The following is a 17295-nucleotide window of genomic DNA, read 5'->3' on the forward strand; positions in this document are numbered from 1 at the left end:
GAAGTATATGGGAAACTTTTAATTCATCCATCGTGATCATTACTAACGATATTATCACTTTGCTTAAAATCATTAAAAACTCTCTTTGAAAAAGTTAAGACTATTGGGGCGCCTGGGTGGCTCAGTCATTAAGCATCTGCCTTCGGCTTAGGTCATGATCCCAGCATCCTGGGATCGCGTGTTGGGCTCCTTGCCCAGTGGGAAGCCTGCTTCTCCCTCTTCTACTCCCCCTGCTTGTGTTCCTCTCTCGCTGTCTCTCTGTCAAATAAATAAATAAAATCTTTTAAAAAAAAGAAAAAGGAAAAGTTAAGACTATCATCAAATTTGCCAAGAGAATATAGTTAGGTACAAGTTAAGTTGTAATGTGTATTCTTTATTAATATTAGGGCTATTCTTACTCTAAATAAAATTAGTTAAAACTACTGAAGGTACTTTTATCACTTAAGGAATAATAATAACAAAACATATTGTGCTTATTCTGTGGCAGGCATCTGTTCTTTGTGTTTTATATGTATTAATTCATTTTATCCTCAGAGCAACCCTAGAAGGGAGATACTTTTAGAATCTTTGTTTTAAAGATAGGGTGGATAATTTTCCCAAGGTCACACCGTAACTAAATTACAAAGGGAGTATGTAAACACAGGCAGATTCGTTTTTGACTACTTTGCTATACTGCCTGTACTTTGGTTTTAAGCAGTAGGAACTGGCTCTGTTTAATTTATGCAAAAGGAAATTTAGTGGAGGCACTCAGAATCAATTTGAGTGAAGAATGGGTTTGAGAATGAACAGAGACCAGGGTAATTCCAGAGTTTGTGAAGCAGGTTGAAGGAACCCAGGACAGAAGTCTCATCAGTCTGGATAGGATCACTATTGAACTTATTTCATTTCATAGTCATTTTGCTCAAGTTTCAAATTCCAAAAAGGTAGAAATCAGTTGGTTTACTTTGAGTAATATGCCCTTCACTTGACTAGGGGAGAATAGAGCATGTGAATTTCAATTCTACTAGATTGTAATGAGGAAGAAATACTAAAAGTAAATACTTGAAATTGTGATAATACTGGATAAGGGAAACAGATACAGGCCAGGTAAATCTAACAAATTTACACTGTTGCAACTCCACAGAAAAACAATTCATTCAGAAAACAATTACTGAGTACCAGCCGATAGACTCACACTGTTCTTTATCACTGATAGACGCACACTGTTCTTTATCACTGCTCATCATGGGTGCTGAAGCATGTGGCAAAAATGAATGAAAGTTGTGAAACCAATCAGTGATTCTACCAATGCCAAGTCAAGGTCAAACCTTAAAAAAAATGTTATTGATTTTATTAACATAAGATTTCTTTTTAAAATTGAAAGTCACATTTCTAAGTATGACAAAACAAGTTGTTTTAGCCAAAAGCAGTGAAAGCCCATATTAAAATAGACGTTGGGTCCAATTTTTACCAATTATGTTTCTCAGCCTAAGTAGACTTTCTACTATACTGTATTGCCTCCCTGTCTCTGATAGATATTATCCTCATAATTCAATTTTTAATGCAATGAGAAGGGGCTATACTCATTAAAATCAGACAAATTACTTGAGTTTCAATACTGCACTCGTAATTGCACCCCCAAATTTAGAGAAAAGAATTCCTTTCCTAAATTATCAAGAGTATTGCTTTAATAGTCTCGTGATTTTGCTTAGTGCTGGCTTGGACTAATTAACGTTTCTATAAATGAAACTAGTTGATTTTTTTAAAAAGATTTTATTTATTTATTTGCCAGAGAGAGAGAGACAGAGCATGAGAGTACAAGCAGGGGGAGCGGCAGGCAGAGGGAGAAGCAGGCTCCCCACTGAGCAAAGAGCCCGATGCGATGAGGACTCTATCCTGACCTGAGCTGAAGGCAGATGCTTAACTGACTGAGCCACCCAGGAGCCTCTGAAACTAGTTGGTTTTTGAAAAAGAAATTCTAAATAAGGGCAGTATAAGTTTAAATGACTATTTTGTTACAAGACAAAAAAGGCTTTAATTTTACATAGGTTTAGAAGTATCTCCTTAACATTTCCTCCCTATGGTGTACTCAGCACTTTTTCATGGCCTATTTTGTAACAAAAGTTATTAAAAACAATTTTTATGTATGTTTAAATATATGTGTGCATATATGTTGTATATGTGTGTTTTATATATTTATAACATTTTAAATAATTTCAAAATAGGAACAAAAAGTCCAGTTACATCTTCTGGCTAAAGAAGATCATCAGAAGCAACTGAATGAAATTGAGAAATATTATGGCACGATAACAGGTCAATTTGGATTGGTAAAAGAGAATCATGAAAAGTTAGAACAAAATGGTAGGTACTATCTTATTTAAACTTATATATTTAATAGGGAGTGATTAAGTGAGCTTATTTATAATAAATAAATTGAACTTATCTGCTACTGGTAATATTAAATGGCATTTTAATATTTAAATTCAATAATCGTTACATACATTGCATTGAGGCTATTTTCCCTGTCCATTTTAATGATACTTTCCTTAAATTGATGTTGAATATAATATTTTTCTAAATGTTTTTCACGTTGCAGTACAGGAAGCAATACAGCTAAACAAAAGACTTTCAGCTTTAAATAAAAAACAAGAATCTGAAATATGCAGTTTAAAGAAGGTATGATTGATACAGTTTTATAGTATTAGGTAAAATTATAGTCTAATTAGTTTTATGAAATAGTATTGGAAAAAGTTGGGTAGATATTTTTTGGTATAAAGACAAATACGTTTTAAATACAGATTCACAAACTGTGAGTTATGATTCCAATAAATGTAATGAATGAATTTGTTCTAACCCATTCAAAATATTCTGTCACCAGTGGCATGCCTTTTTATGGTGACATGAATAGCTGATATTTACTGTATGTCAATCTCAGCACCATTTATTCATTCATTTTTTTTTTTAAGATTTTATTTATTTGACAGAGAGAGACACAGCGAGAGAGGGAACACAAGCAGGGGGAGTGGGAGAGGGAGAAGCAGGCTTCCCGCTGAGCAGGGAGCCCGATGCAGGGCTCGATCCCAGGACCCTGGGATCATGACCTGATCTGAAGGCAGCCGCTTAACGACTGAGCCACCCAGGTGCCCCTATTCATTCGTTCTTCATTCATTCAATACTTGAATGACTGTATGTGTCAGGTACTATGTGGCACTAAGGATACAGGTCTGAAGAAAATAAAACATTTTCCTGCTTTTTTGAAGTTTATAGTCCAATGGAGGAGTTAGACACAAAATACACAATCACACAGACCAAATAATTTAAAACTGTTGTAAATGATATGAAGAAAAAGGTTGTGATGACATTATAATAGGTGAATTTATTACATTGGAGGTAAAGGGATAGGGAGGGAAGAGAATAATGTTTCAGGCAATAGAGATGTCCCCATACTGGACCCCCAAAACAGCAAGAAGATAAGTTACTGGAACCCAGAAAGGGAGCATCACGTAGAGTAGGTAATACTCTGGCAAGGAGAACAGCATGTGCAAAAGGTAGGAAAGAATTTTAGTAATCACTTCTCAGACTTTTGGCTAAGATTAAGTGTAGGCGGGAGTTTGGTATATATGAGGGACTGGAGAAAGTCTGGTATGGCTGGAGCATCATGAGTGAAGGACTACACTGGACATTGAGATCTAGACTGGCAGAAGGCCATAAACATTTTATTCCTCATGTCACAGTCATTGGCTCAGAAGTAGAAAAATGGCCTTAGTGGTTATAAACCAGGAAGAATATAACCCCCACCATGGTTGTCAGTCATTTACAAAAATTACACCCCAAACCTCAACAAGTCATTTTGGCAATACGTATTTCGGATTCAATAAATAAATGAATATGGATGATAGTGTTCATATATATCATAACTTTTGAGGAAAATTTAAATTTGGGATCAATGTTTTCATCTTGGTTTTAAATGAAGCCTGCTTTTATTTATTTTATTTTATTTTTTTTTAAAGATTTATTTATTTATTTATTTGAGAGAGAGAGAATGAGAGAGAGCAAGCACATGAGAGGGGGGAGGGTCAGAGGGAGAAGCAGACTCCCTGCCGAGCAGGGAGCCCGATGCGGGACTCGATCCAGGGACTCGATCCAGGGACTCCAGGATCATGACCTGAGCCGAAGGCAGTCGCTTAACCAACTGAGCCACCCAGGCGCCCCTGAAGCCTGCTTTTAAAAGGGAAGAAAAAACACTCCCAAGCATTTACAGCTATATGTATACGTTGAATTTCACTGTTTTTGTTTTATTTAAATTAATAAACTTTATTTTTTAGAGCATTTTTAGCTTTGCAGCAAAATTGGATGGCAAGTATAGAGCGTTCCCATGTACTACCTAACCCACACATGTGCGTCTCTCCCACTGCCAACATCCTGCACCACCTTGACACATCAGTATCCTCCAAATTCCATTGTTTACATTACGGTTCACTCTTGGTTTTGTCCTTTTCTGAGTTTGGGCAAATGTTTGGTGACATGTGTCTGCCATTATAGTATCATACAAAATAGTCTTACTGCTCTGAAAATCCTCTGTGCTCTGCCTTTTCATCTGTCCCTTCCCCCAACCCTTGGAAACTACTTCTCTTTCTACTATTTCCACAGTTTTGGAACATTTTCCAAAAGGTTACAGAGTTGGAATCATATAGAATGTAGCCTTTTCAGATGGGCTTTTTCAGTAATATGCATTAAGTTTTGTCTAATGTCTTTTCATGGCTTGGTAGCTTTTTTCTTTTTTTTTTTAAGTACTGAATAATATTCCATTGCCTGGATGTACCACAAACTATCCATTCTACTGAAGGACATTTTGGTTGCTTGCAAGTTTTGGCAGTTATGAATAAAGCTACTATAAATATCTATGTACAAGGTTTTGTGTGCACATAAGTTTTCAGCTTTTTTGGATAAATACCAAGGAGCATGATTGTTTTGATTGTATGGTAAGAGTATGTTTCATTTTGTAGAAACTGCCAAACTGCTTTCCAAAGTGGCTGTATCATTTTGCATGCCCACCAGCCATGAATGAGAGTTCTTGTTGCTCGATATCCTCACCAGCATTTGGGGTTGTCAGTGTTTTGGATTTTGCACATTCGTAATAGGTGTGTATGGTATCTGTTGTTGTGATTTGTAATTCCCTAATGACATATGAAGTTGAACACCCTTTCATATGTTTACTTGCGATCTGTGTATCTTCTTTGGTGAGGTGTCTGTTCAGATCTCTTATCCATTTTTTAATTGGGTTATTTGTTTTCTTATTGTTGACTTTGAAGAGTTCTATGTATAATTTGGATAACAGTATCTTTATCGGATAGAGCTTTTAAAAATATTTTCTCCCAGTCTGTGATTTGACTTCTCATTCTCTTGATACTGTCTTTTGCAGAGCAGAAGTTTTTAATTTTAATGAAGTGCAAATTATCAAATTTTTGTGTGTGTGGATTATAACTTTGGCATTGTACCTAAAAGGTCATTGCCTTACACAGGGTCAGCTAGATTTTCTCCTGTATTATCTTCTGGAGTTTTATAGTTTTGTATTTTACATTTAGGTCTGTGATCCATTTGAGTTAATTTTTATGAAGAGTCTAAGGTCTTGGTCTAGATGCCCCCTTTTTTTTGCATGTGAATGTCCAGTTGTCCCATCACCATTTGTTGAAAAGATTAGTTTTGTTCCTTTGTCAAATATCAGTTGACTATATTTATGTGGGTCTGTTTCTCGGCTCTCATTTCTGTTCCATTGCTCTAATTGTCCATTCTTTCACCAATACCACACTGACTTGATTACTGTAGTTTTATAATAAGTGCTAAAGTTGGGTAGTATCAGTCCTCCAACTTTGTTCTTCTCCTTCAATATTAAGTTAGGTATTCTGGGCCTTTTCCCTCTCCATAGAATTAGTTTGCTAATATCCACAAAATAACTTGCTGAGATTTTGATTGGGATTGTAATGAATCTATAGATCAAGTTGGGAAGAACTGACATCTTGAAGATATTGGGTCTTCCTATTCATGAATACGGAATATCTCTCCATTTGTTTAGTTCTTTGATATCTTTCATTAGAGTTTTATAGTTCTTCTCATGTAGATCTTATATATAGTTTGTTAGATTTTTTACCTAAGCATTTAATTTTTGCTTAAAAATTACAGCAAAAATTAAAAGTATGAGATCATAGAAAATATCTGCCCCCATTTTCTATCACTTGTAATTTCTTAAGTGATAAAAGCACTAAGAATATCTCTTGGTCTAATATCTGATCTTTCACCCTGACCCTGACGCTGGGCTCCTAAAACCCTTATAAATTCCTAAGTGATAAGAGCACTAGGAGCATCTTTTGTTTTAATAATGTGACTCTGGGTGGGGTCGTGGATGGCTCCTGGATGGGGGTTGGTCACCAGAAAGAGCAAGTCATGATTAAAAGCTTAACATTTTTAGCCCTGCTTCTCCCCTACCTCCCTCTACTCCACAGGAAAAGGGCCTGGAAATGGAGTTAATAATTGATCATGCCTACATGAGGAAGTCTCCATAAAATCCCAATGGTATCATTTCAGAGGGAGGGTTGATACACTCCAGCTCCACCAGGACAGAATCCCCTGTGCTCAGGACCCTCCCAGATATTGCCCTTTGTATATCTTCATCAGGCTGTTGATCTGTATCCTTTACTGTATCTGTTAAAAAACTAATGAACTTGTGTTTTGCAGAGTTCTGTGAGCTGTTCTGGCAAATTAATGGAACCTAAGAGGGGGATCATAGGAACCTCTATTTATAGCCGATCAGTCAGAAACATCTGGACTTGTGATTGGCATCTGAAGTGGGATGGGAGCAGTCTTATGGGACTGAGCCCTTAACCTTTGGGATTTGGTCCTGCCTTCAAGAAGATAGTGTCAGAAGTGAGTTAAATTGTGGGGACATTCAACTGGTGTTGCAGAGAATTGCTTGGTGGGGGGAAAACCTCCACATATTTGGTGACCAGAAGTGTCAGAAGTGTTCTGTGTAAAGGAGACACACAGGGAAAAAAACACAGGAGGAAGAACTGGATTTTTCCTTATACAAGAGGGAAGAACTGTAGGTTTTTCTAGTACAGAAAGTGATTGACTTTTGTATATTAATAGTATATTCTACAACCTTGTTATAATCACTTATTAGTTCCAGGAGGTCTTTGTTGATTTTTTTAGATTTTCTACATAGTCAATCATGTCATCTGTGAACAAAGCCAGTTTTATTTCTTCCTTCCCAAACCTGTATATCTTTTTGTTTTGTTTTGTTTTATTTCCTATTCTTGTCTTGTTACATTAGCTGGGGCTTCCAGTATGGTATTGAAAATTTGGTGAGAGGGGACATCCTTGGCTTGTTCCTGATTTTAGAGGGAAATTGTGAAGTTTCTCACCATTAAGTTTGATGTTAGCTGTATGTTTTCTTTCTAGATGCTCTTTATCAAGTTGAGGAAGTTTCTCTCTATTCCTAGTTTGCTAAGACTTTTTATCATAAATAGGTGTTGGATTTTGTCAAATGCTTTTTCTGCATCTTTTGATATGATTGTGTGATTTTTTTTTTTTGCCGTTGATGTAATGGATTACATTAATTTTTGAATGTTGAACCAGCCTTGCATAAGTGGGATAAATCCCACTTGGTCATGATGTATAATTATTTTTATACATTGTTAGATTCAATTTGCTGTTATTTTGTTGAGGATTTTTGTATCTACACTCATGAAAAATACTGGTCTGTAGTTTTCTTGTAATGTCTTTGTCTTGTTTTGCTATTAGGATAATGTTGGCCTTATAGAATGAACTCAAAGTATTCCCTCTGCATCCGTCTTCTGAAAGAGATTATACAGAATTGGTATCATTTCTTCTTTTAATGTTTCATAGAATTCACCAGTAAACCCATTTGGGCATGGTGCTTTCTGTTGTTAGATTATTAGTTATTGATTCAATTTCTTTAATGGATATAGGCCTATTTAGATTGTCTATTTCTTCTTGTGTGCATTTTGGCATATTATGTCAAGGAATTGGTCCATTTCATCTAGGCTATCAAACTTGTGGGCATAGAGTTGTTCATAGCATTTTTAAAATTTTCCATTTAATGTCCATAGGATCTAAGGTTATATCCACTTTTTCATTTCTGATATTAGTAATTTGTGTCCCTTCTTTTTTTTTTTTTTTCCTTAGCCTGGCTAGAGGCTTATCAATTTTATTGATTGTTTCAAAGAATCAGCTTTTTGGTTTCCTTGATTTTCTCTATTGATTTATTGTTTTCATTTTCATTGATTTATGCTCTGATTTTTATTATTTCTTTTCTTCTGCTTACTTTGAATTTACTTTGGTCTTTTTCTAGTTTCCTAAGTTTGAAGTTTAGGTATTTGATTTAAAATTTTTTTCTTTTTAATTTTTTAATTGAAGTGTAGTTGACACAAAATGTTACATTAGTTTTGGGTATACAACATAGTGATTCAGTAAGTCTGTGCATTATGCTAGGGTCACTGTGACTCTAACTACTGTCTGTCACCATACAATGCTACTACGCTACTACTGCCTATATTCCCTATGCTGTATCTTTTATCCCTGTGACTTACTTGTTCCATAACTGGAAGCCTGTATCTCCTACTCCCCTTCATCTATTTTGCCCATATCCCCACCCCCCGCCCCTCTGGTGACCATTAGTTCTCTGTATTTATGGGTCTGTTTCTTCTTTCTGTTTGTTTTGTGTTTTAGATTCCACATATAAGTGAAATCTTATGTATTTGTCTTTCTCTGACTTATTTCTCTTAGCACAATCCTCTAGGTCCATTGTGTTTTTGCACATGGCAAGATCTTATCCTTTTTTTTATGGCTGACTGATATTCCATTGTGTATATATACCACATCTTTCTTATCCATTCACCTATCATTGGATACTTGGTTTGCTTCTATATTTTGGCCTTTTTTCTTTTCTGACACTTACATTCAATGCTGTACATTCCCCTGTAAGCATTGTTTTCACTGCATCCTACAGATTTTGAAAGTTGTATTTTTGGGGTGCCTGGGTGGCTCAGATGGTTGGACGTCTGCCTTTGGCTCAGGTCATGATCCCAGGGTCCTGGGATTGAGCCCCATATTGGGCTCCTGGCTTAGTGGGGAGCCTGCTTCTCCCTCTGCCTCTCTCCCTGCTCATTTTTTTTCTCTCTCTCTCAAATGAATAAATAAAATCTTTAAAACCTTTCCATAGTATTTTTTTAAAAGAAAAGTTATATTTTCATTTAGCTCAAAGTATTTTAAAATTTCTCCTGAGATTTCTTCTTTGACCCATGTGTTATTTAGAAGTGTGCTGTTTAATCTCTGAGTATTTTGGTTTCTTCAAGCTACCTTTTATTGATTTCTAGTTTAATTTTATTGTGGTCTGAGGACAGAAATTGTGTCACTTTTTATTCTTTTAAATTTGTTAAGGTGTGTTTTCTGGTCCAGAATGTGGTCTATCTTGGTGAATGTTCTATGTGAGCTTGAGAAGAATTTGTAATCTGTTTTTGCTGAAGTAGTCTATACACCACTTGATTGATGGTGCTAAGTTCAACTTTGACCCTTCTGATTTTCTGCCTGCTGGATCTGTCGATTTCTGATGGACGTATATTAAAGTCTCCAAATATAATAGTAGATTCTCTATTTCTTTTTGCAGTTGTTAGTTTCTGCCTCCTGTATTTTGGTCCTCTCTACGCATATACACATTAAGACATTGTTATGTCTTCTTGGAGTATTCACTCCTTTATCATTATGTATTCCCCCCTTTTGTCCTTAATAAATTTCCTTGCTCTGAAATCTACTCTGGTTGAAATTAATATATCGATTCCTACTTTATTTTGATTAGTGTTAGCATGGTATATCCTTCTCCATCCCTTTACTCTCAATCAATATGTGTTTTTATATTTAAAGTGGGTTTTTTGTAGACAACATATAATTGGGTCTTGTTTTTGGATCTACTCTGATAATCCATCTTTTAATTGTTGTATTTTAGACTCCTGACATTTGAGGTGATTATTGATAAAATTGGGATTAATATGTACCATATTTTTTTTGCTGTTTTCTATTTGTTGCCCTTGTTTGTTCCTCTTTTTTGTCTTCCACTCTTTTTCTGCTATTTGTGGTTTTAATTGAGCATTGTATGATTCCATTTTCTCTCCTTTCTTAGCATTTCAATCATACTTTTTAAAAAACTTTTTTAGTGCTAGCCCTAGAGTTCACAGTGTATCTGCAATAAACCAAGTTTACTTTCAAATAACATACCACTTCATGGGTAGTGCATGTACCTTATAACAATGACCCAGTCCTGATTCTTCTCTCCTGTCACTTGTATCATTGCTGTCATTCATTTTACTAATACCTAAGCATACATAATCAAATACATTGTTGCTATTTTTATTTTAAACAAATGGTTATTTTATCAATTTAGAATAAGAAATAAAATATTTCATTTGCTATCACTTATTCCTTCTCTGATGCTCTTCCTTTTATTAGGTACTTCAGAGTTTCTGACCTATATCACTTTCCTTTTCTCAGAAAAACTTTTTTTAACATTTCTTGCAAGCCACGCCTACTGGCAACAAATTTGCTCAATTTTTGTCTTCAAAAGTCTTTATTTCTCCTTCACTCATTAAAAAACATTTTATTTATTTGTCTCAGAGAGAGAGAGAGCGCGCAAGCGCACAAGCAGGGGGAGTGGCAGGCAGAGGGAGAAGCAGGCTCCCCACTGAGCAAGGAGCCTGATGCAGGACTCAATCCCAGGACCCTGGGATCATGACCTGAGCCAAAGGCAGATGCTTAACCAACTGAGCCACCCAGGCATCTCTCTCCTTCACTTTTGAAGGATAATTTCAGAAGGTACAGAATTCTAGGTTAGTAGTTTTTTTTCTCAACACTTTAAATATTTCATGTCACTCTCGTTGCTTGTATGGTTTTTGAGAAGTTAGATGTAATCCTTTGCTCTTCTGTAGGTAAGGTGTTCTTTTCCTTCTGGCTTCTTTCAGTATTTTTTTTTTTTTACTACTGATTTTCTGAATTTTGAATATGATATGCCTAGGTATAAATTTTTTGGTCACTCATCCTTCTTGGTGTTCTCTGAGCTTCCTAGATCTGTGGTTTGGTGCCTGACATTGTTTTAGGGAAATTCTCAGTCACTACTGCTTCAAATATTGCTTCTCTTCCTTGTTCTCTTTCTTTTCCTTCTGGTATTTCCATTATGCATATGTTACATTTTGTGTAGCTGTCCCACAGTTGGTGGATATTCTGTTCTGCTTTCCTTAGTTTTTTTTCTCTTTGTTTTCAGTTTTTGAATTTTTGCCATCATATCAAGTTCATTGATATTCCTCAATCTTGTCCATACTACTATTGAGCCCCTCAGAGGCATTCTTCATTTCCATTGCAGTGTTTGTGATCTAAAGCATTTCTGTTTGATTCTTAGAATTTCCATCTCTCTACTTACATTATCTATTTGTTCTCCTATTTTTTGTCTACTTTTTCCATTAAAACATTTAGCATATTAGTTTTTTTAAATTCCAGATTTGGTAATTCTAATATTTCTGCCATATCTGACACGGGTTATGATGCTTGTTCAGCTTCTTCAAATTGTGTTTCTTGCCTTTTAGTATGCCTTGTAATTTTTTGTTGAAAGATGGACATGATATACATGTGAAAGGATCTGCAGTAAATAGCCTTTAGTAATGTAATGGTAAGGTTCAGGGTGGGGGGTTGTGAAGTGTCCTATGATTAGATCTCAGTCTCTTGGTGAGCCTGTATCACTGGACTGTGAACTTCACAGTACTTCTCAGTTTTTTCCCTCTCTTGGGTGGTACAACATGGTTGAAGGGGGCTAGATTTGAGTATTACCCTTTCCCCAGGTAGTTTAGGCTCAGGTCCAATAATTTCTCCTGAGGTCAGGCCTTGTTAAGAAGAACAGAATGCCCTGGTATATTTCAAAATGGTTCCTTTTCTTCTCATCCTCCTGGAAGTAGGAGGGATTTTTTTTCTGATACTGTGAGAGGACTTGGAAGTGAAATTCACAAAAGTGTGTGGGGGGGGCCCCCCCATGACTGTGTCCCCCCCCTTTTTTTTTAAACTGTCAAGAGTTTTCTACACTGAGCCTCTGGTAATTAGTCAATCACAGTTCAGGCTTTCCTGGCACTATTTCCTGCAGAGGTTTCTGTTTGTGGGTTTCTCTTCTGGTAATTTATAATTCTCTATATTCGCCAGTCTCTCTCTCCAATTATTGAGGTAGCTATTTGCCTTATGACCTCATTTCCCTGACAGATCTAAGGGGAGTTGTTGATTTTCAGTTTGTTCAGCTTTTACTTGTCAGGACAAAGTGCTGTCAGGACAAAGTTTAAGCTCCTTACTTGCTAGACTGGAAATAAGTCCCCCTGTTTTTATATTTAACTATAATTTTACTGAAATTAAAATTTTATTGAAAATCTAGAGTAACAGATTTAAGTTTTGAACAGGAGTGTTTTGTGCTGTGAGATAAATAACATATACTTTTATGCATAATTCAAGAAATCAGGAAATTTTACTATCTGTTTTAGCATCATTTCGAGGAAAGGGGGATTACTTAGGATAAAGATTTAAGTGGCTTCTAAATGCTAAGCCAGAGTCCAAAGGCCATTAATATTTGTAACACTATTCTATTTAATTCTTTTGTCTTATAACTGCCAATAAGTTGGTTTTATTTTCTGAAGGATCAGAAAGGAAGAGCCATAGGAGTAGCTCAGTATAAAACAGAAGGGGGTAATAAGCATATGTTCCTATCCCTTAAAAGTCTTAAGTCTGTCTAGCAAACTAGACAGTTTTTATGTAGAAAGCATTTATTTTCAGTCACATCCTAGAATACTAAAGATGGCTTTTTTTTAATATTAAAAGAAAAGCTGTAATTTAAAATTTTGCCTGTAGTCTCAAATCAGAGGATTATTAAAAGGACCATTCATTTTTATCAATGTAAACTTCAAATGCAAATATAAATAACTAAATACTGAGACTGAATAGTTGTGAATAAGCACATTTTCAGTGATGTCTCTTTGATTTGTTTATTTTTTAATATTTTTATCCATGACTTAACTGATTAATCATATTAATTTAGTGGTTATATTAAAATTTTCATACGCTTTTATTCAGTTAGTTTTTGCATGATTTTTTTAAAGATTTTTATTTATTTATTTGACAGAGAGAGACACAGCGAGAGAGGGAACACAAGCAGCGGGAGTGGGAGAGGGAGAAGCAGGCCCCCCGCGGAGCAGGGAGCCCGATGCGGGGCTCGATCCCAGGACCCTGGGATCATGACCTGAGCCGAAGGCAGACGCTTAACGACTGAGCCACCTAGCCACCCCTAGTTTTTGCATTATTATAAAAAGATTGTACCTCTTAAGTTTCTGTACTAAGTTATGTGGTTTTTTTCATTAATTAAGGACAAATGTTTCATCATAATATTATATTTCTAATGTATCGTTTTAAGACTGACCTGTAGATGGAGATGAGGCTCATGTAAATCCATGGACAGGCAACATTAGTAGATTAGGGTAAAAAGAATGTGTCTTTCTTTGCACAAGTGGAATAGTGTTGCTCAGGAACACACTTACCCCTTTTTCCTCAGGTCTTGGAGCCCTGCCAGGGCTAACTAAATGTACTGATATGTCATGCAGTGGTGGCCTGTCTCTCTAGAGAGCATTACAGTCAGTGACTATGCTACCAAACAGTTCTTGGAAGAGTGTATGAAAGGGTAAAGCGAGAGAATTTTATTACTTTGAGATTTCCAAGTCCAAGTGGCTAAAAGAGTGAAAAATTTAAAATATATTTTAACAGCCATTTTTAATATTTCAGACATTCTAGGTATAAGTTTTTTGTATTTGGTATGTAGTCTTAATTTTCAACTTTAAGAAAGCTTTATCATTTTTTTTATTGTCTTTTTTAGAAGCTAATCAAGTCTAGTAACATTGGTTATACCACTCATTTAAAACTTTTAATCATTAATTTTCCCAAAGATAATTTTTATTTTTCTTTTATTCTGTTTTATGATTTTGTTCAGAACAGTTAAGCTATTGGTTTGTGATAAGGTGGATTTTTTTTTTTTTTTTGAGCAAAGTTAAACAGACCAAACTTAGCTGTTAGATTAAACTGGATATTACAGTTCTGAATGCTGGGTTCACCATTATGGCAATCATGAAGAATTCCTGATACTATCTGTGAGCAGCATTCATAACCTCTGCTATTTGTCTGAGTAAACGTCACAGCACTCAAGGAGATAGTGATATTTAACAGACTACCCTGTACCAGAAAAGGAGGGGTAAAGGAAAAAAGAGCACAATATTTATGACTCTAGGAACTATAAGTTGTAATTTAATGAGATCAAAGCATGTGCTGTTTACTTGCTGCACTAACAGCTTTGAATAAAGTGGTTAGAAAACAATGTACTAAAAGTTCAGGATATTTAAAAGCTATAAGGGCTATAAAATCAAAAGCATATTTTCAGTGGAAAATCATTTCGTGGAGGTCTCTGATTTTAATTTATTATGCTCTTAAGATTAATATATAAGAGAAAAAGAAAGACATAAGAAATGATTAGTTTTTACTTTTGTCAGCCATATACTGAGTTTTCACTCTTACCCTCCCCTTTCCCACTTCCTTGTTGTTTCATTACAATTTTTGTAATAGGAATTGATGCATTTTAGAGTATCTCCTAGAAAACTTAGCTGATTACAACAGCTTCATATTTTCAGTTGTTGGAAAGTGTAGAAGGCTGTAGAAGTTTGTTGCACTTTGTTACCTTGACAGAAAAAATAACTTTTAGAAAAACGAATCCTCTTTTATTAATTCAGAGAATTATAAGCCATTTGATATAAATATGTTTTAGCAATATATGCTTCAGTTTAATTGTACTTTTATCAGAACATTGCATTTTAGGATTGAACTTAGAATAGTTCACAAGTATAAAACTAGTATAAAAGGCATCTAATAATTTTTAACTAGTTTGAATGTTTATTTCTTACAGGTGTATCTTGCTTTAGGAAAAACCAATATAAAAAAATTAAAAGTTCAAAGTTACAAGTTTTAAAACTACCATTTTAGTACACAAAAAAAGCAGCTTGAAAGCAGGTTTTTGGAAACACCATTGTGTAAAGAAAGATGTACATTATTTTAAGCCCGGTATTCTTGGTGGCTTTTTAAAAAAGTAGAATCAATTGAGCACAAAAGATTTGTTTTTAATACTCAGATGATATTTGACTAAATACTGAATAACAATATAAAAATTAGCTAAACATCCCATAAATCTGAGTTGAGATTAAAACTTTGAGGTCCTCTAACAGATATTTTTCTTTTGAATTAATCTCCTAAATTTTTAAGAAGTTAAATTAATTGCTGAAATTACTAGGTTTTTTTTTTTTTTTTTAAATATCCTTCAGTATCCATAGTGAATTTGACTACCATCCATGTTTTCAAATGTTTATCCAGGGTGGAAATAATAAGGTCAGTACGTCCTTTTGTTCAATAAATTAAAGTCAAAGACCCTCTAGTTCTAGAGTAATGTTTTATTATACTATCTTATTTCTGTAATTGTTGTTTTCTAGCATATTCTTGGATCTGTACTTACAATGAAGAATTAACCTATTTTAAATTCACAAATTTCGGGCTGTTGATTACAATAGTCAGGGTTATTTTCTAGCCAAAAAATATGCTGTTCTTTTAAAGTTAACATAATGCTAGTGACTCACTATCTACTAAGCTTTATTTTTCTATTATTGTACTGGTCTGTTCACATTTAAACCAGGAACATCTGTCTATATAACATGGTGATCTGTAGGGCTGTGGTTGTTACATTGAATGGAGTGAAACCAGCTGGTTCAATCAGTGATTAAACCCTCAGCACCATACTTATACCTAACACTTTCTATTCATTCTTGCAAATTGACTGTGAACTATTGTGTCATTAATAATACTCTGTCTGGCTGACACCTACTGCTCTCACCAAATATTTTTATTGCCATTTTTTAAATCCTGAATAAATCAACCTTTGCTTTCATCAGATCTTATTTTAGGTAAAGATAAGTCACATTTTTTTCATAATCATGTTACTTTTCTTCTTATAGTCGATAAATGTTTAGTTCCTTTTAAATTCCTTGAATGTATTAAGCTGCTATGGGATAAGTATAAAACATGGCACCTTTCCTTGAGGAGCTCATGGTCTACAGGAAAATTCTTACTGTTTTTAGCTTTGAAAGAATGAATCTTAATTCTTTAAATAAATAAAAGGATATTTAATTATACCATTATTAAGACTTTAGTCTATTTTTAAAGTAGAAAAAATAATCCTAGGATCCCTTGGATTCACCTTAGTAGTAGCAATAGGTAACAGTGCCTGACACATAGTAGATGCTCAACAAATACTTGTTGCATGGAGTATTACATGCCACACAGTTTGTTTTTAAAAAATTGTATTTCTGATTTACAGATTAGGAACTTGAGACAGAAGGAAGTTAAATAAGTTACCTAAAGTTAAATAACAAGGAAAATAAAGCCAGGACTGGAACCTAGACAAATTTTGACTCCAGAACCTACAGTCTTAACCTTTCTAATAATGATAGCAACATAAGCAATTTATCCACATAAGTTTCTTCTCTTTCTTATTCCCCATTAGAAAGCATATATTTATCAGAAAGGGAAATTGTTAACTATTCACACTCCTGAAATATCAGCTCCTTATACGCCTCAAGTCTAAAGATCTATAGACTACTTGACTCTAAAGATACGGAGTCAAGACCTAGACTACTGTGTCCCTCCCTTGAAATTTTATCATTAAACACTGCTGCTTTTGGGCTCTTTCATTCGGCCCTCCTCTTTCTCCAGCCAGAGCATCCTTTTCTATCATCTGTACCATTACACTCTCAAATCTGTTCTTTCTGCCTCTAGTCCTTCAGTCCCCACTACTTCACCCAGTCCTTTAGTCTCTTCCTGCTGACATATAATTCCCTGCATAATATTTCTCATTTATTATTCTGTTTATCTTAATTCATCACTTTACCTTTTTCTTTAAAACTAAACCTTTCAACTCTAGTCATCTCAAAGAGGTGCTTGACCCAGACCTATATGAGTGTTGCTTTTCTCTTTTCCCCTTTTGTTTTCTTGTTTTTAATATGAGTAGAATGATCCCTGCCTTTCTTGTTTTATATATGTGTAATAAATATAAAACAATAAATGCATGGAAAAGCACTTCAGAAAGTTAAACATGCCATAGAAATTTATGGGATTATTGTTACTTGCAAGTAAAATTAGGTT

The 17295-nt window shown here is 34.8% G+C and overlaps 1 protein-coding gene across 1 annotated transcript in view; it reads left to right on the plus strand.

Moving 5' to 3' along the window:
* Positions 1–17295, plus strand: part of CCDC73 (coiled-coil domain containing 73) — a 113651-nt gene that overhangs the window by 53559 nt on the left and 42797 nt on the right. The window contains exons 7-8 of the mRNA XM_021685340.2: positions 2205–2340; positions 2576–2655. Coding sequence (XP_021541015.1) covers positions 2205–2340; positions 2576–2655 — 216 coding nt within the window. The remainder of the gene's footprint in view (positions 1–2204; positions 2341–2575; positions 2656–17295) is intronic.

Source organism: Neomonachus schauinslandi, chromosome 11 (assembly GCF_002201575.2).
Source record: "Neomonachus schauinslandi chromosome 11, ASM220157v2, whole genome shotgun sequence".
Taxonomy (NCBI): domain Eukaryota; kingdom Metazoa; phylum Chordata; class Mammalia; order Carnivora; family Phocidae; genus Neomonachus; species Neomonachus schauinslandi.